The sequence below is a fragment of the Eptatretus burgeri genome, chromosome 2 (genome assembly GCF_056783735.1).
Source record: "Eptatretus burgeri isolate ZD-2024b chromosome 2, Ebu_testis_v1, whole genome shotgun sequence".
NCBI lineage: Eukaryota > Metazoa > Chordata > Myxini > Myxiniformes > Myxinidae > Eptatretus > Eptatretus burgeri.
The window spans coordinates 7198944-7219807 of NC_140962.1; the positions used below are offsets into that span (position 1 = coordinate 7198944).

Here is a 20864-nt window from a genome sequence, read left to right on the forward strand (position 1 = left end):
CTAACATGTGGGGGTTGGGGGTTGGAGTTTGGTGGGGGTGGGTGTCCAAACGTTATTGAGTTTTACACTTTCAGGGGATTGGGGGCATGCTTCTAGAGTCGTTATGTAATGACCTTTTTCGTTACATATTAAAACCGATCTGTAAAAGGACTTTTTGGACGTTTCAGGGTGTTTTCCCATAACCTTGAACAGGGTTCTGATTGAGCATTTCTCCATTAGCCATGGCTTTGACGAGAGATCTCGCTGTAAACTGGTTGGTGGAAGAAAAAAAAGTGACGCCACCTCCTTGAGAAGAGGAAGAAAAGGCTGCAACAGGAAAATAGGTTGTCCATCTCAATTTATAAAACCAAAATGTTTTTTTGTTTGTGACCTTACTGTTTTGAGCTCCCAAAGTTAATTCACAACGAAACTTTCTACGATCAGATTTTTAACCGGGATGCATCGAAATAGGCGGTTTAAACAGTCATGAAGAGGTCATTTTGCCGATTATTGCCGTGTTGCATGCCAGAGTTAATTTATTAACTTACATGAGGTAATTTCTTAACTACAGCTTTACTCCTTTACACCCTGTATGGCCTCTAGACCCCCATTAGTACCCTTTACACCCCTTCGACCCTTTAATACCCATTTAGACCCTTTTGAGATGTATAGACCTTTTAAGACCCTTTGGACAATTTCAGACCATTTGGACACTTCAAACTGATTTTGCTCTTTCGCCTTTAGACTCCTTTAGACATTTAGATCCATTTAAGACCCTAAGACCCCTTAAACACTTTAGGCCCCCCTCTACATCTTTTAGAAAATCGAAAAAAAATCCTCCAAAAATCATTTTTAGTGATGTTTTTCGTGCACCATTAGCGTCGCATCACAAGTTGCGATGACGAATCGAAACTGATATCCCAAAGCAAAACTGATGTAGAAAAGTGAAACTGAAACGACTGATCTATGGATCATCGAATGGGAAACCAAATTGAAATGCTGTGAGAAAAAGCAAATTGAAATTGCCAAAAGCAAAGCTATGGGGAGTATAGATAGAGGCGGCAGTGTTGGGGATTGAAGAAGCGATGTGGAGAGGGATAGGTGCCTGTAGGTGGTCGGTTGGCATGGAACGAACTTTGGTGATCTTCCATCAGGCAGTAGGCCCAAAACGTGCCTAAATTAGTTTCCCTGCCAAGCTTTCCTAATATCACACTTACTCCCAAGTAGTACTTCGGAGGTACAAGCATGGAATGGAAATCTTCGCTGGTGGAATGGAATGAGGTTGCCAAGGTTACCAGCTCCACCTACTGTGATATCTGCACACTGAAATCCCGTTTATACGAAGACACACTCATTTGAGATGAGATGTCGATGAGCCCGTCAGTGACGGGTACCCTGCTAGTATGCATATATATATATATATATATATATATATATATATATATATATATATATATATATATATATATATATATATATATATATATATATATATATATATATATATATATATACATATATATATATACATATACATATATATATATATACATATATATATATATATATATATATATATACATATACATATACATATACATATACATATACACATATACATATAAATATACATATATATATATATACATATACATATACATATACATATATATATATATATATATATATATATATATATATATATATATATATACATATACATATACATATACATATATATATATATATATATATATATATATATATATATATATATATATATATATATACATATATATATATAATTGCGGATGCTTCACATTTTTGTTCAGGTCAGTCAATGTGAGAAAAATGAAGAAGCCAAGTGGTATTATGAATATTAAGATAACCAAACACAATGATTTCACAAGATGGACAGGTTTGAAGCAGACACTCGACAGAGGTCAAAGCACAATCACTAAAATGGTCAATAAGGTCAGAATAATTGTTGTCATGGGTAGAATGCAAGAAATAGCAGACACATTTGGAGGGTGGAAGAGACTTTCAGCTAAAAAGACTAAAAAATAAATAAAATTAAAAAAAAAAACAATTGGAGAGCTGCAAAATGAATATTTGAGATGAGATGTTTGATCCAACACAAGCACAGATGCCAGCTTTGAAGCAAAACAAATGGTGGAGTTAATAACAAGAACACTGGGGATGAGTACACTAATTTGGCTCACCTATCCAAGGTTCTGTAAGGATGAGGAGGTGGGGTTTAGATAATCGAAGATAGTGCTGCATCGACACTTAACTTTAAATCTTTATAGCAAAACGATGAGATAAAATCTAATTGTCATACAAATTTTATTTACAACTAGGATGCATAATCATACTTATAGGTACAACATTAGATAACGTCAGAATAATAATGACATAGTACACCGTATAATGAAAGAACAGGCCAATGTCACTGTAATATGTGACCTGATCATTCCAACATGTCAAATGATAAAGACAATTAGTTTAAAACAAGTACTGTACTAAATTAATCTCGTCGTCTGTGGAATGTCGAATAAAATAAATGTCTGACAATCACTTTCAAAATCAAACTTTATATATGTGTGTGTATATATATATATATATATATATATATATATATATATATATATATATATATATATATATATATATATATATATATATATATATATATCTTCATATCATGAAATAACATCATACATCCATATTATGAGAGAGGGAATTCCAAACATACATGACTCGACACAGTGCCCCTGGACACACAGTGCAGGAATTTACAATTTGGGATGGACACCAGCACATCCTGCCCATTTTGATAGCTATTGTGAGATCTTTCACATCCACAAATAAGTGTGAATAGATGAGACAGCTGGCTTAATATTACCCTTGAAAAACTCATTGATGCATGCAAAGCACAAAGATGACAATTCATCGTTAGTTGGGTTGAGAATTGACCTGTTAACTCATGAAAAAAAGGAAGTGCTGACAAGACAGAGAACATTTTGAATCCATTGCACTACAAAAACAAGAATGCAAGATCAAGGTAATCAGCAAATCTCACTCGGTGCAAAAGGGTCAAAGCGAGGTTTTGGGGCTCGCCCCTCAAGTGGTTTCAGACCATCCCCCGCGGCGCGTGGTTGTAGAGGGCTAGCAAAGTGTTTCCCGATGCGAGTCCCTGGCTCGACAAGGTCAGTCATCCCCATGGCTGCCTAATCGGGTGGGAATATAGGCAGGCATAAAATACACAGATATTGCAAATAAATGTAACTTCCTCCTTGGTGCATACATTGTAATGATCAAGACAAAGTAAGCCTCATACATATAGAATGCCAATGCAGAACATGTCACAAATGTCAACACATTTTACACCAGGTAACAGTTTCTACCTCGAGTTTTCTACTTGTTAAGGGAGGCACAAACCTCAGTTCTAATAATGTTTGCAGGAGAACAATGCAAAGGAACAGGTGATGTCTGCTGTGCAAAGCCAGCAAGAAATACTTTTGCTGCAGTCAAAAGGAGATGCAGCAACAGATTCAAGATGTCAACACCCATTAATCTGGTCTCACCAAAGTAACACAGTGTTCAGGTATTTCATTCATTCTGAAGGCATGGAAATGTAACAAGATTCATAAAAGGTGTTGGCTTGATGTGCTAAATGCTGTAGAAGTATCATGGTGGTGAATAGTTATATCATACTGTCGTGTCCAGAGGGTTTGCCCATCCTGTCTCAATCCTCCTCTCTGGGTGGGCAAAAATTAAAAATAAAAATTTCAACAGAGTGGACAGTCAGAGGACCACGGGCCATAGCCTGATAGTAAAGAGGAGGAGAGTTAAGATGGTAGCAAGCAAGGCAGGGGACTTTTACTCAGAGAGTAGTTAATGTATGGAATGATCTCCCTGGAAAGGTAGTGGAAGCAGAAAAAGTAGATAAGTTTAAATTATAATTAGATAGGTACCTCGGGTGTAGCCAGGCTGAGGCAGACGAGGCAGTTGCCTTGTCGCTCATTTCCTGAAATATGATCTGGCCTGAGCCCTCTGGCCATCTGAGCTCCTTGGGGAGTAAACTATCAAAGCTACCCAGCAGTGCTCTGAATACTCTTATCTCCATTCCTATCACAATACCTAAATAGGACAATACCCCCCCCCCCCCAATATTACACAGGAAGATAAAATTATCCCGATGTTTACTCTCTTATTGCGCTACGTGCACCGTCACATCAACCAAGTTCACCTCTTTTCGCCTCATCGCTTTTGGACCTCTGGCTACACCCTTGGGTACCTGGAAGTTATGGAGATAGAGGGGTATGGGGATGTTGAAAAGACTTTTAGGTAGTTTGAGCATTGATGGGTGATTGTGTGCATGTGTACGGAGTGCTGTTGGTGGGGGTATTGTCAAGGGGGGTTGGGTGGTTGATGTATGTTTTTGACCAAGTCCATGCCCCCTCCCCTGAGGGGAAGAAGAAAAAGAAAAGAAACAAAAAATACAAAAACTGCAAAAAAAAGATTTTTTTTTTTTTTGCATTTTCTTCCTTGGATCTTGTGTTGATAAATTAGTATGGTGTTCGTGCAGACATGATGGGCTGAATGGCCTCCACCTGTGTTAGATTTCCTTGTATCCTTGTACCTGGATGGATGGCCAAACAATTTCCCATGGAGGCTTACAGCCGAGATTCTCAGAGATTATGGTGCGCGCAGGAAGGAACAGCTACAAGGACAGAGCAGATGGATGCACAGCACAAGGGGGTTTATCTCGAACCCACAACAGTTACACGGACACCAGTTAAATATGGGGTTAAATGACAATTAATCAAATATTTACAATGGTGATAATTCAAAACGGGATAATAATGAGACGGAATGTTTGGCAAAAAAAATCCATTTTGAGGTGCCTCCACACAGACTTAAATACAGACAAGGGGACAGAATAAAACAAAGAAAAATCCCTCCTTTATTTCGGCACTTAGCTTCGGGTCTAGAAGTGAGTTTTGGTTTCTTGAAAGTCACCAAACCGCTTTGTCTGCGTGGGAAAATGCACCCAAAATGGCGTGCAGCCGCTCTCTGGGCGTGCAAACGTACAGGAGGTAATTTGGGCGGCAATATTCAACGCCAAGGCTCAGAGACCGCCGTGCAGCTTCTTGCGTCGATCATCCTCACCGACGCCGCTGCTTTGCAGAATGGTGCAGTCTATTTCCCCCGATGGCTAGACACAAGGCTGGTCCCACACGATTCAACTCAACAGTCGATGACTAGCGTCTTGCTCCATCACACCGGCAAATTCACAGCACGACACGAGAATTATGTTGCTGTATTTCATCGTGTCCAGACGTAGCCAGCCAGCGAGACCCCCTTACTCAATCGTGTCCTCCCAACACTGTGCCCTCCTCGTTCTTCTCCAGAACACCGATCCTGTCTCAATCCTCCTGTCTCCACCGAACTTTCTGCTTCACTCTCTTCTGTCTGTTCTCTCTGGTCGTGTTCCGAACACCGATTCTATCCCAAACTAGGTCCGCTCGCCACAACACAGGACAACCTTTTTTCTTGCAACGGAAAGCTTCCCTGTTCTTCCCCCAGAGACGTGCTCTTCTACCTCTTTCTAACATCACACCCATTAATCATTCACTCCAGGGGCGTGGTTCAACAGCCGTCACCCCTGGAGGCAGGCTTTCTGCCTGCTTGGACGTTCAGCTCATTTGTTGTTGTTTTAAGGATGTGATCCCCCTTTATCGCCAGCCTTGACAATCCAAAAACATCGGAAAAGGTGACAGGGAGTAATTACATACTGGGGGAAATCAGGAAATTATCCTTCGTACCTACCTAATCAATAGATCACCACCCCTCATGTGATGACACGTAACACTTAAGCTCACAGTTTCCCTACTTGATTTACACTGAGATGTCTCCTTTACATCCACGGACCAAGCAACTCTGTACTATCTTATCTTTCCTCTTAAATTCCCCCGTCTACCCCACGAACTGCTGAACATAGAACTTCACCAGAAACCAGGATGACAGTTTATAGCTGGTTTGACATTCAAAACCAAGTTGGAGTTTTACCAGGCAAAACAAGATTAAAAACCAGGCAAAACAATAAACAAAGGGGATACTCAGCGGTGAGTGTGTATACAGGGTTGTGTTTGTGATTCTAAACAACCAAAATAAAAAGCTTCTTTATTTATCGACTCACCCTGAGAACTTAAAAAAAAAATTACTTAACAAAACACCAACTTAAAACCAGAAGATGGATTTTGGAGGCATTGCATGTAGAGGAAAGAGTTATTTTGCTTATGGAGGAGGTTGTGGACTTGTCATTAGCATTTGGTCCACTCTTGCTTAAATGCACAAGGTATTCTCCACTGGTATACTATACTGAAACGCAAAAGAAACTTACCACCTTTTAAACCTTCAAATAACAACAATAACACTGCATGTAATAAATGTGTGAACTTATTTGTGGACAATAGTGTCCTCACTGTCAGACAAAACGGTCACGGATGGTCACTTGAACCTTCAATGGTCACTTCATAGCACAGCTGTTGAACAGCCGTTTTGACTGTCAGTGATTAGCCAAGGGGTACGGGATGATTTTAATGAGCTGCACATGATGTCTTGATATTGGCTTTAAAAAGGCCAGTGCAAAATGGGCATTTCAATCAACATGCCACGATTGTCAAGGGATCAACGGCAGTGTGCCTTGGGCATACTGCAAGGCGGATTGAGCTACCGTGAGGTGGCACGTCGCCTTGGCTGTTCACACCAGACGATATCGACCCTGGTTGACAGAGACACCCTCCACAACTCTGCAGATGACAGACCTTCATCAGGGAGGCCAAGAGTCACCACTGCAAGGCAGGACAGGCAGATGGTCCTAAGTCAGATGGCTTCAGACATTGAGGACTGAGTGGGACAGAATCCAGCAGAAATCCAAACAAAGACTGGTAGGCAGTATGCGCCAACGATGCACTGCCTGTATCCAAAACAATGGTGGCCACACACGGTATTGAAAGGGGACTGACATTGCACCCTGTGCTGTTCTGTACTGTAGAACAAACTTATGACATGGTGTATCTTGGTCAAAAACTTGACATGTCATCAATAAAATGCCAATGTTTCAATTAGCAATTGTTGGCTTGTTTTATTTTGAACTGTTACAATTTTATTACATTTCAAACAAGTGGTAAGTTTCTTTTGCGTTTCAGTATACATACATAACATCAGGACTACAACAATAATTTCATGTATTACCCAGTCTGGATTTCCATCATTATATCACATGCATCCCCACATCTACCCATGCCCCACCCACCTGTACAATGTCATTATCAAGCATTGATATAGCACTGGTGCATTTTAGGTCACAAAAATATTGCAGCAAAATTTTATGGTTGCTGGCTGTGAAAAATAAATAAGTGGTTTGCATTACCTGGAAACACCTGCCACTGTCATAGTCTTCTCTGGAGATCTGCCCCATGATCTCCACCTCCTTTCCACTAATCATCAGTGTATGCCCTTCCTCCAAAGTCTCGATCTCCTTTCGGTTGTAACCTGTGCCTGAACATGGATTCCACACAAGGTAAAAGTAGCTGCTTGGGTTATTCATATTTCATAAGTTATCCCGCAGAGCAGAACATAAATTTGACAATTTAATTCGTCTCAATAAATGCTTGAATCTACGTACAATGCAGCCCAGGTAATTCTGCTGTTTAAAAAATGAAATCTGTCTAACAACTGTTTGTTAAGCATTGCTGGTCAGAAAGTTTAAAAGGTTAGCGTTACTAAGTTTTGCACATCAGTGTCATTTTAAAAATGGTAATCATTTACTTTCATGTATTATTGATAGCAGGAAAGAGTTGGCATAAAATAGTCACGTGACCGGGGGATCAACACCGCCCAGAGTGGCACCAAAGTTGAGCCACGGCAAAAATGTTAACCCTTAATCTAAATGCACACGCTTCACACAAAGAGGATGGAAGGGTGCACAAAATATCCCAGTCTAAGGCAGAGGTGATTGGGCATTTAAAATTCAGTGAGCAATCTGAATGGAACACAAAGGCGATTCAATGAGAGCAAACTGTGAGGATGTGTATAAAATTCAGAAAACGGGGAATACAGATGATGACACGTTCTACTTGGCGATGCCAGGATAGTCGGGTTAGTGCTTCTGTTTGCAATCCACGTGTTGCACTGATTATTGAAAATAACACAACAACTCCACCCGTTCCTCAGTCCGAGAGATGCGCATACGGTGTACAGGAACGACTCCTCAGATGACCCTATTTAGCTGCAATACAGCATTGAAGGAAACACAAAGGCCACCTTTTTAGACCGATGTTATGCACAGCCCCCCCCCCCCCTAGGCCTTAGTAACCCAGTTGATCTTCCACCCATCGTCATCGACTCCTTGGTTCATCAAAGGGCTCAGCGAGTCTAATTTGATGCATCTCAAAGACACTGCTATGGCAGAGCCCAAAGGACGTGCATTTGACACTGCACGGGCTTGCACGACTCTGCACGACAAGCTCCAGGCCAAACAGATTCTTTGTTCCTCTGTGACTTAGCTCCTTCCTTCCAGAGACACCACCTTCTCCGTGTCTTCTCCTTCACAACAAATCAATCAGCATGACTACAAATGGCTTACGTAGTCCTCTGCCAGGATTTCTCCAATTAGACGGTCTTGTTGCTCGTCACTGAATAGCTACACCAAAGCCATGTACTGCCATAACCACATTATACAGCAAGAACTCCTAAATGACAGGCAAATGCTCCAAACTAATGAGATAATTGTGTTGAGGAAATTACTCCTGTGGGTTAACATTGCTTAGTTTAGTTTAGTTTGCCCCTTAATAAATGTCTTAGAGTAAGAGTGAGGTGATGCAGTCATGGTATTGGATATGCACCGTTACATGTAATACAGGAGATATAGACGACATCCACCCCTCCTCATGATTGGGCCGAGATAAGGACTTAGATAATTAAGGATTCCCATTTGTTTGGTTTCGTGGGAGCGTATGATCGGTAAGGGTTAAGGGGTTTTCATTGTTGATCATTATACATTGCTTCTTCTATTTCCTCTGCATTATTCCAATTAAACATACCTGGTCTCAGGGCGAATTCAGGTCGTTGTGATCACTCATACGATTAGAAGAGTCTGTTTAGGATCAATTGGGAACGGTAATTAACGCAGTGTACCCAAACCGTGTTGAGCGTCTCCCAGCTCACTTGGCAGCTAATTAAAGACAAGGCATGTGGCACCAATAACCGTAATACTCGGCTGGCTCAGAGGCCCCACAAGTATGGTATCATAACAGTGAACCCGTGATCCGGCTCGGGAGCTTCAACTAGGTCGGCCGTTAAGGTCGCTTTTGGAGCGACCTGCTGGGATCCGCACCAGGCAACGAGAAAGACCCAATGCAGCCATAATAATAGGATCCACATGCAAAGTGACACGGGAGTGCTTCTCAGGTAGAGTATGCATAGCCTTAACAAGAGATTTCAACTTGGCTCTACCGTTGGTTTTGGAAATAAAAGACTCCACAACAGCTTTTGAAAAGCCAGGGTTAATCTTATACCAGTCACCAGACCAATTTTCAAATTACTGCCCTGATCTGTGGAGAAACTACATCAGCAGGATGTCAGTAATGATTCAAGCAGCAGAGCAAAATAGTAAATAAATTCCATTCAAATATACGTTGACTGAATAGATTTCTTCCGGGAATCAGCAACACGATACAACAGCAACTTGTAACAACGGAAAAGTGCTCACTCATTTGATATACTTTTGAAAGATCACCGATAGTCTCATGGCACCACTGAAGTTATAAACAAGGACATTTCATGAAGATCCTAGGTGTTCAACCCCACTCTTGGATCACAGAAGGAACCTATTACTTTGGCAAGGGTACTCATAGTTTAAACAATTACTCTTGTAAAAATATGCCATCACTTTAATGCCAAACTTGGAGGCCGGACGGCCAGCTTCCTTTTGCAGTGTTGCACCAGAAGTCGGTTTAGTCCTTCAGATATAGTCTTGAATCAAATCCAACATCATATAGCTCAGCGGCCAGAACCCAGCATACTTATAAGGGAATTTAATTCTCATCTATTACTAAAATGAGAAGCGTCTGCATGTGTTGTGGGTGGAGGTGTGTGTCCGTGGATGAGCTTTCATTCTGAATGGTTGTTGTTGTCATAGAATAATAAAAATGGTACCGTTGGAAAGCTAACAATCGGTTTACTTGATTGGAACACTAATAATCAATTTATTTGATTGGAAAGCTAACAATCGATTCACTTGATTGGAACACAAATAATCGGTTTACATGATTGGAACACTAATAATCGGTTTACATGATTGGAACCCGAAGAATCGGTTTACTTGATTGGAACACAAATAATCAATTTACTTGATTGGAACGCGAACAATCGGTTTACTTGATTGGAACGCGAACAATCGGTTTACTTGTTGGAAAGCTAACAATCGATTTACTTGATTGGAAAGCGAAGAATCGATTTACTTGATTGGAAAGCAAACAATCGATTTACTTGATTGGAAAGTAAACAATAGATTTACTTGATTGAAAAGCAAACAATCGATTTACTTGATTGAAACGCTAAGAATCGGTTTACTTGTTGGAACGCCAACAATCGGTTTACTTGTTAGAATGCTAACAATCTGTTTACTTGATTGAAAAGCAAACAATCGATTTACTTGATTGGAAAGCAAACAATTGATTCACTTGATTGGAAAGCAAACAATCGATTCACTTGATTGGAAAGCAAACAATCGATTTACTTGATTCGAAGGCAAACAATTGATTTACTTGATTGGTCGGCAAACAATTGATTTACTTGATTGGAAAGCAAACAATCCATTCACTTGATTGGAAGGCAAACAATTGATTTACTTGATTGGAAAGCAAACAATCGTTAACTTGATTGGAAAGCTAATAATCTATTTCCTTGATTGGAAGGCAAACAATCGATTTACTTGATTGGAAGGCAAACAATCGATTTACTTGAATGGAAACCGAACAATGGATTTAATCAATTGGAAAGCCAAGAATGGATTTACTTGATTAGAAAGCAAACAATCAATTTACTTGATTGGAACGCAAACAATTGATTTACTTGATTGGAAAGCTAATAATCCATTTCCTTGATTGGAAAGCTAACAATGGATTTACTTTATTGGAAAGCTAACAATGGATTTTCTCGATTGGAAAGCTAACAATAGATTTACTTGATTGGAAAGAAAACAATCAATTTACTTGATTGGAACGCAAACAATTGATTTACTTGATTGGAAAGCTAATAATCCATTTCCTTGATTGGAAAGTTAACAATCAATTTACTTTATTAGAAAGCTCACAATGGATTTAATCGATTGGAAAGCCAAGAATGGATTTACTTGATTAGAAAGCAAACAATCAATTTACTTGATTGGAAAGCAAACAATCCATTTCCTTGATTGGAAAGCTAACAATGGATTTACTTGATTGGAAAGCTAACAATGGATTTACTTGATTGGAAAGCAAACAATGGATTTACTTGATTGGAAAGCAAACAATCGATTTACTTGATTGGAAAGCAAACAATCAATTTACTTGATTGGATAGCAATCCATTTACTTGATTGGAAAGCTAACAATGGATTTACTTGATTGGAAAGCTAATAATGGATTTACTTGATTGGAAAGCTAATAATGGATTTACTTGATTGGAAAGCTAACAATGGACTGACTTGATTGGAAAGCGAACAATGGACTGACTTGATTGGAAAGCCAACAATAGATTTACTTGATTGGAAAGCTAACAATATATTTACTTAATTGGAAAGCTAATAATCCATTTCCTTGATTGGAAAGTTAACAATCGATTTACTTTATTGGAAAGCTAACAATGGATTTACTTGATTGGAAAGGAAAAAATTTATTTGATTGGAAAGCTAATAATCCATTTCCTTGATTGGAAAGTTAACAATCAATTTACTTGATTGGAAAGCTAATAATCGATTTACTTGATTAGAAAGCTAACAATGGATTTACTTGATTGGAAAGCTAATAATCCATTTCCTTGATTGGAAAGTTAACAATCGATTTACTTGATTGGAAAGATAATAATCGATTTACTTGATTGAAAAGCTAATAATGGATTTACTTGATTGGAAAGCTAACAATCGATTTAATTGATTAGAAAGCTAACAATGGATTTACTTGATTGGAAAGCTAACAATGGATTTACTTGATTGGAAAGCTAACAATGGATTTACTTGATTGGAAAGCTAACAATGGATTTACTTGATTGGAAAGCTAATAATCCATTTCCTTGATTGGAAAGCTAACAATGGATTTACTTGATCAGAAAGCTAACAATGGATTTACTTGACTGGAAAGCTAACAATGGATTTACTTGATTGGAAAGCTAATAATCCATTTCCTTGATTGGAAAGCTAACAATGGATTTACTTGATCAGAAAGCTAACAATGGATTTACTTGACTGGAAAGCTAATAATCCATTTCCTTGATTGGAAAGTTAACAATCCATTTCCTTGATTGGAAAGCAAACAATCAATTTACTTGATTGGAAAGCAAACAATCTATTTACTTGATTGGAAAGCTAATAATCCATTTCCTTGATTGGAAAGTTAACAATCGATTTACTTGATTGGAAAGATAATAATCGATTTAATTGATTAGAAAGCTAACAATGGATTTACTTGATTGGAAAGCTAACAATGGATTTACTTGATTGGAAAGCTAACAATGGATTTACTTGATTGGAAAGCTAATAATCCATTTCCTTGATTGGAAAGCTAACAATGGATTTACTTGATCAGAAAGCTAACAATGGATTTACTTGACTGGAAAGCTAACAATGGATTTACTTGATTGGAAAGCTAATAATCCATTTCCTTGATTGGAAAGTTAACAATCCATTTCCTTGATTGGAAAACAAACAATCAATTTACTTGATTGGAAAGCAAACAATCTATTTACTTGATTGGAAAGCTAATAATCCATTTCCTTGATTGGAAAGCTAACAATGGATTTACTTGATTAGAAAGCTAACAATGGATTTACTTGACTGGAAAGCTAACAATGGATTTACTTGACTGGAAAGCTAACAATGGATTTACTTCGAACAAAAAATTGTGTCCAATAATGATGCCTGGTTTAAAATCATATCTTTCCTCAATTGAGGAAGAATAACCGAGAGTGGGAGCTTCATGTCGTGGTTCTCATGGTAACATTCATTATTCTATGACAGCAGGAAGCCTTTTGAAAGGCACAGAAGGATCACACAAAATTATATAAAGTAATACATCTCCAAGCAATCGACACAAATAAATGTCAGTGTGTGTGTGTGTGTGTCTGTGTATGTGCGCGCATGTGTGTGTCAGTGTGTCTCCTCCATAACTCCAAAACCATGAAACCGAGCAGCCTGAAACTTTGCATGCATACTAAGAAAACTCCAAGGAAGTGGAAGAGTGAAAATTGGATGTTTGGGTTAATTAAAACACCCCTTTTGAAGATAATTAATGTCATTATTTAATTCTGTCCTTTATCAGCAACACTCTCAATGGGGTCTTAAGGTGTATCCGAGGTAACATCGCTGGGGTCTGAAGCCGCCATGTATTTTGGCCAGCTCAACCTTGCCTTTATTTGGAACAGGCCGCAACCATTTCTTAATAAAGTTTTTTTTTTCCGCTTTCCTAACTCATATTATCGAATACCTATTCATCATTGGTACAAATCCTGGGTACATTGCAATACTTATAAATACCTGGAGACATCAGCGTTCGTTGCGTTATTTCATTTCCACACATGCGATCACCACGAGAATCTCTTAACCCAAGCAAAATTACAAAAATTAAGCTCCAGACTCGAGCTTACAAGCAGTTCCGACTTCCAGAAAAGTGTTTATTTGTCTAATTCGAAAATATTTGACATTTCGGGCATCTATGGGAGGTGTATGTTTAATATGATGGTTCGGTGATTGAGAATCATGTGCCAAGCGCGCCGTTTCTTAGCAACCGTTTTGTTGGAGTGCCTGCTTGAGGGCTAAGCCACTTGGCGAGCGCTCTCTAAGTTGCTTGGTTGTTCGTTTCAGTAAAAGTACCAGTGCTTTCAATGGAACATCGATTAGACAGACCGTTTCCACCTGTGTTGGGCTCTGCGGTGCCGTGCAGTTGGCGCCTCGGGAGGTGTCTCATCTGCTGAAATTGTGCAATTTTATTTTTGCAGCACAATGTTTTGTTTTACCTTTTTGTGCGATCTCCTTTTAATATAATTCACCCCTCACTTCAGCATCGATACCTATATAAAAACAATAAGGTCCATTCGACCACGTGTTTGCCATGATCTGGCTATGAAGGCATGGAGCGTAGATCGACATTTTGTGTTCTGGGCCTTGATACATTTTTCAATTGAATTTTGCTAATTTCCCACTTGAATTCCTCTTTCAAAGATCTCTGTTTAAAGTTAATCTTTATGTTTGTCGTTTTCATGTACTTTATGCGTGTACATTTGCGTGTGCGTGTATGTATATAAACTGTATTACCATAATGGCACTTGGCACAGGTGTGTGTGTGTGTGTGTGTGTGTGTGTGTGTGTGTGTGTGTGTGTGTGTGTGTGTGTGTGTGTGTGTGTGTGTGTGTGTGTGTGTGTGTGTGTGTGTGTGTGTGTGTGTGTGTGTGTGTGTGTGTGTGTGTGGTCATTAAGCATAACATACAATTCTCTTTGCTAAAGCCATCTCCATCCCTCACCTGTCTTTTTTTTTTTCCTCCTTCCTACCACCTCTCTGTCTGTCCCTGCCTCACTCCCCCCTCCCAATAAAATGCAGCACTCTTCTCCCCTCCCTCACACATACACCCACCCCCTCCTCACACCCTCCCTCCCGCAGTGAACAGCAACATTTGGTGAGGTGTTGCTCTCTCCACCTCCCCCCCTCCCCCTTTAAAGATCCCCCTTCTTCATCCTCTCTGCCTCCCCTCCCCTTCTCTCCCTACACCTACCTCCTCTATCACTCTCCCTCCCTCTCTCTGTCTTTCTCTCCCCCCCCCAATTGTTGTGCCCATCAACAAAGTGACGGAGTTGTATTTGCTAGTATAAAAATATATAAAAGTATATGGAAAGAGCAAACGAGCAACAACAACCATAACAACAATGAGTGAGTTCATAGAACACCTTACCCCATGCAGTCTTGAGAAAAGGACATGGGAAGGGTCTTTTCAACTCTTGCTTTGCGTTTACAAGCACGATCTATATGAGCTTTGTTTGTGAACTTTGAATAACAGACGCGATGAAAATCATATGAAGCCGATGGGTCAAATGGAACAGTCCAGAGCTAGTCCGGTAGATATGTGAAAAAAATGTGCCTTTAGTGATACAAGCATGAAATTTGGCACACTGCTCGAGCAGTATCTTACAAAGACTTTTGGATATAGGGACATTCCAGATTCTTCCCAGAGCCAAAATGGCGGCCATTTTACTAAATAGGCGATTTTGTGTTGTACAAGGAGGATACATGTGGATACAACTATATTTAAGAAGCATACCAGTGGTTTTATTTAACTAAATATAGATTCTATCAAATGTAATATATAGACAGATATATACATATATGTATGTGTACATGGGAAATATATATATATATATATATATATATATATATATATATATATATATATATATATATATATATATATATATATATATATATATATATATATATATATATATATATATATATATATATATATATATATATATATATATATATATATATATATATATATATATAAAGCCTGGTGTTGGCGCAGTGGTTAGGGCAGCGGCTTGGGATCCAAAAGGTCCTGAGTTCAAGCCCCGTTGGGCCACTGAATTAATACACCAGGGGGTTGACTCAGCCTGTCATCCTTCCGAGGTCGGCGAAATGAGTAACAGTATACTGGGCCGGTGTATACCCCGGTTAAAATAGGTGTACCATATCCCTGTGTCGTAAGAGGCGACCAGGGTTGCGTCAGGAAGGGCATCCGGCGTAAAACATGTGCCAAATCACTACGCGGATCATACGGATGATCCGCTGTGGCGACCCCTAACGGGAGCAGTCACTTCTGTTGGGACCAGCTAACTTGGGCATCGGTGGTTCACGTTTACCGAGAACCACAGGAGGTACAGTGGTGTATGACTCTGGCAGGTGTGCAGTGGTTGCTGTTGTAGTAACATCATCTGAGACTACTACCCGCAGCCGTTGAACTCCACGCACTTCACTATTCGGGTGCTGGAACAGTGAGATGCCAGTGCCGTGGAACGAGTCTTGAGCACTAGTTGAGCTGGGATTGTGGTCGATGTTATCCACTGCGCCAGTCGTGAACAGACCACTCTTCAGTTCAGGTGAGCAAACTGCACCCTCTGCTGGAAGAAGCGGCAGATACTGTTCCCCAAGTCCGTGGAGATGCTCAGCACCCTATCATAGGAGACGGAGAGACCCAAGTGGAACAGAGTGTCAACCAGGTCTCATTTGCGAGTCTTTGTGTGCATCAGCATTCCCAGGTACACAGGCACGGGGTCTCCCGATTGTGGCAGTGCTTGGTCGACTCAATACTCGTACTCTGTCGGCGGCGTGCGTAGCTGTTGAACATGACGAGTTGTGAGATTGTAAGAGTGGGTGTTGATACAGATGAGTGGCTTAACTGCTCTTGGATCGTGGGACCATTCAGGATCATAGCAACTAGTGCCACGAGAGAATTTGGCACAGATTGTTCTTGGCAGAGGGCGTCAAATGAACCACTAAAGGCTGTCTTCATCTTCAAGATGTCTCTTCGGACTATGTTCGCGGCTCGAGCAAGATGAACACCATCACTATCATCATCGTGTTCACAGGCCTTGTGAAAGGCTGATCCGATGTCCTCGTTGAAAGCAAGCAGAACATATCGGCCAGGCTTGTGCTCCTCCATGTCCGGAAAATGTCATGATCCGGTGCTTGAGTTTGGTCGAGTGAACACGTCCAGTCAAGACTGTTCCAAGCTGTTTCAGCCGGTTGTTGTACAGACTTGTTAGGTCTGCCAGCTTGAACACTGGTGCCACAAGAGCGTCCATGCGGGCATCATCGATGTAGGACACCAGTTCTCCGAGAGCTATGCCATGATTGATATCATCCTGGTCATCCAAGGTTCTCTTTGTGTCCCTTGCTTTGTTATAGAGGGAAACCAGACACTTCACATGGTACAGGGCATCTTGCGCCATCATATCTCCAGCACTCAGTTTAGCAATACGTGGCTTGTCTTCTCGTTTCAGAGCACATTTCCTGACTCGTCTGTCCAGGTCAAAGGTAGAAGATTTGCGCAAAGACTCGTTACCTGCTGGCTTGTCACAAAAGAAACACGTTTCGAGCAGTGACTCTGTGCGGTCCACACTCTGACGGGTATACGTTCGTGTCATGCCTTCGGTATCCCCACTGGTTGTTTTCCTCTTCTCTGCCCGAATCAATTGAGTTTTGTTGTATTGTAGTCTGCACGAATCATGCCACTTAGCCGTGGTGCTGGAAGGTGGACTCAATACCCTCACCATCGTCCAAGCGGGAGATGTCGAGAGATTTTGGCAAGCAGTCGATCTCACTGAACCTGAGGAGGTTGTCTGCCAGAGTCTGGTATCCAGACCCTCCTGTGCTTCGCTTGGAGTCAGCTGGACAATGAAGAGGCTCAGTGGTGTCCATCTGACACAGTGCACATAGGTTCCAGTCTGTCTGGTTAATTGATGTAACAGATGTACTTGGCCCTCGCTGCTGGGGGTCTAATAGTTTGAAATGCTTGGCCATTGTCTTGAACCACCACCAATCAGTCACTGTAAAATTGGGAAGAACCACCACCAAGCAGGGGATTAGTCTTTGGGTACACTACAGTGGAGTTATCACCTGAAAACAGAATAGCAGAGTTAAAATGTTTTCAACTACGAACCCCAGCCCAGAGGAGATGCATATATACACAATGGCGATCCTTGGGTGATTGTCACTCGATGTCCCCAATAGGCCACCATACATTATTTATTTGCGCTGGACAGGACCATGTTAAACCCAAATCAATATGAACACACCATTGTAGTTTGAACATTTCTATTACGCAATCATGAAAATTAATACAGTGAGTACATCAATATCGATTTCGCAAATTTATGCATTTAATCGCGACATTGCCAGCTACCAGTATGTAATTAATAATGGAAATATTCATGGAGTCTAAGTTCCTTTCACCAAATTTGATTTTTGATCTATTTATATTTCCAGAAACAATATTCAGGTAACATTCACATGCATGATCATATTGCAGAGCTCTTGTTCCAGCCATGCATTATTGCGATGGTAAACTGTTATCTGTGTCCCTCATAGACCACCGTAGATGCATTTTTTAGTCAAATATGAAGTACATAATGAAGCATGTGCATACTAGTTGATAATAATCATATTATACTCACGACATTGTGTTTTGCACCAAGCACATATGACTTTGCTGACCTTGTAGGCAGAATTTGTTATTCGTGGCAGCCATTTTGTAAAATGGCCACCATTTTGACCCTAGGGGTAATCTGGAATGTCCCTATATCCAAAATGTTTCCTAAGGGTATGCTATAACTGTGTACCAAATTTCATGCTTGTATCATCAAAGGCACAAAACTACCAGAATATTTCACATATCTGCCGGACTAAGCTCAATCTTCCGCCAACTCTTCTTGGAGAAACTGATGATTTTGGAACGATCTTTGAAAAGAAAGACACACGAAACAAACAGATATTTTAAACGAAGTTAGCTATTGCTATGCATCATCATTTTTGTCTGAATCTCACTGCTACTCCGTCCTCAGAGCGAGCGGAAAATTTGATTGGTTCAGACTGTGTACAATTTTGTCCAAGCAAGTAAACCGAAGGTTTTCGGAAGTGCAAACAAGGCGATTTGTGCGGTACGGTGTTCAAATATACAATTCGATCGAAATAAAACAAAGATTTTAAAGGCTGCAGAAAAAAAAAAACGCAAAATAAAACATTGAAGCTGAAATTTATCGCCACGGATGCACTGTTTTTTTTACACCACCTCATTTAACTAACACGTTATATTAGTTATTCCTTCCGCCGCCGAAGAAGGACGGAGGTCGTTTTCACCCTTTTCTCGATGTTTGTTTGTCTGTGAGCACGATACCTCAAGTTACGGATGGATTCGGATGAAACTTGGTGGACAGGTTGGGTGTGTGACGTGGGCGAACCGGTTCGATTTTTGTGAAGATCCGGATCCAGCCGGTGGGTTAAAAAAAATATGAACCGTTCAGCCCGGCAGAGGCATGCGCTGTACCGAGTGCTGTTGTTTGTGTCCTTTATAACATCCCTAAAAAAAACAGTAGGTTCCCGTTTAAAATAATTATTAATTTTGTTGCACTACCAGGCAGGTAGACAAACAATGACCTTGCTGATCCTCTCTGTGCGTGCACGATCGGGACGAGACTTCATACAATTTGCTAAATTTAAAGCCAAAGCACTGATAAACTGCGGGTTAGTGTTCCGATTCGTGTTCTACGGTGTTCAAAATATCGAATTCAACTGAAATGAAGTGGTTCCTCGATCATGGACCGACGTCTGTGGTCTGTGGTCTGTGGAGTAGACCTTGAGTGAACCTGTCGCTTCACCCCACTTCGCTTCGCGCACGGGGTAATTAACATACCACGTGTTACAAAAGGTCCTGTTTCCCACACGTTTCACTTCATTTTACATCCTCATCTGGATTCACAGATCGAAACGCAATACGTTTGTGAAGTACAGCAATGTGGCATTTCGATTAAACCCGTCAGCGAAGCGACAGGAGGCACGCCGAGTTCACCATAAAACGCATCAAATGCATCACAGCAACACCAACACCCCCCCCACCACCAAAAAAACCACAATGCATTGTGGGACGGTCACGCGAGCAGACCTTTTCCGATGTCCTTCCCCTCAGTGTTCTTGAGCAGGAGGTTGCGACCACGAACAACCAACACCGCGTCCCCCTCCCACGTCTTGTGCTTCTTGCGAGAAGCCTTCGCCCACATGACGCTGTGGTATCTTTCGAAGGGACCATCCTGCACTTGGTGACCATTATTCGCCTCTGTCACCGGCCTGGGGACTCCTTTGAAACCAACCTGAAGTCCTCCATTGCAACGACTCCTCGAGTGGACATTTAAACCGCTCTTCTTGTATTCGGACTTGGAACCGTCCTCAACCTTTCCATCATTATTATCATCATCATCATCGTCGTCCTGAGCTCGGGTCCCTCCCTTCCCGCCACTCTTGATTATCTCCTTTTTTGTTTCCCCTCCGATGATCTTGCCCTCAGGTGTGTTCTCCTCACTCACGCACTCCGCCGAGTCGCCGTCCGTCCTCTGTGGAGGCACAAAACGCGGCTTCTTCGAGACTCCCAGCTGACTGGGCGCTGCCGAGCGTCGCATCGCGAGCGAATTGCGCCAAATTAACACGTCATCTGTGGAATCACAACGACTTGATCGAGAGGTAACCAATGCGGAGCTTCCGTCATCGGGGAGCTGAGGTAAATTTTCCCGCCAAGCCAGCGATTTGTCAGTGATAACCATGAGGTACCATTTCCCCCCTTTAAATTCGGTCGTTTTTTCCCCCCTCTTACACAGATAAGAGTTTATATTATATACATATAATGCTATCTATGAATAATAAGTGCTGACTCTGAATGGTTTTGCAACATTTTACTTGGAAATCATGCAGGCACTGATGTTAACTTCACCGTCTAAGTCAGTAAACACCGCACAAGGACCGTCTTGACCCACAATGTCTTGACACCCCTTGTGAAAAATGGTGGCCACAATGTCTTGACACC

At 40.9% G+C, this 20864-nt stretch overlaps 1 protein-coding gene across 1 annotated transcript in view; it reads right to left on the reverse strand.

Annotated features, from left to right (window-relative positions):
- The window catches only part of RAD54B (RAD54 homolog B), a 50121-nt gene that overhangs the window by 28395 nt on the left and 862 nt on the right, over positions 1-20864 (reverse strand). Inside the window, exons 1-3 of the mRNA XM_085861732.1 lie at positions 19953-20864; positions 7421-7548; positions 3062-3209 (exon numbers count right to left, since the gene is read on the reverse strand). The exon at positions 19953-20864 is cut by the window's right edge and continues 862 nt beyond it. Coding sequence (XP_085717858.1) covers positions 3062-3209; positions 7421-7548; positions 19953-20604 — 928 coding nt within the window. The 5' untranslated portion in view covers positions 20605-20864. The remainder of the gene's footprint in view (positions 1-3061; positions 3210-7420; positions 7549-19952) is intronic.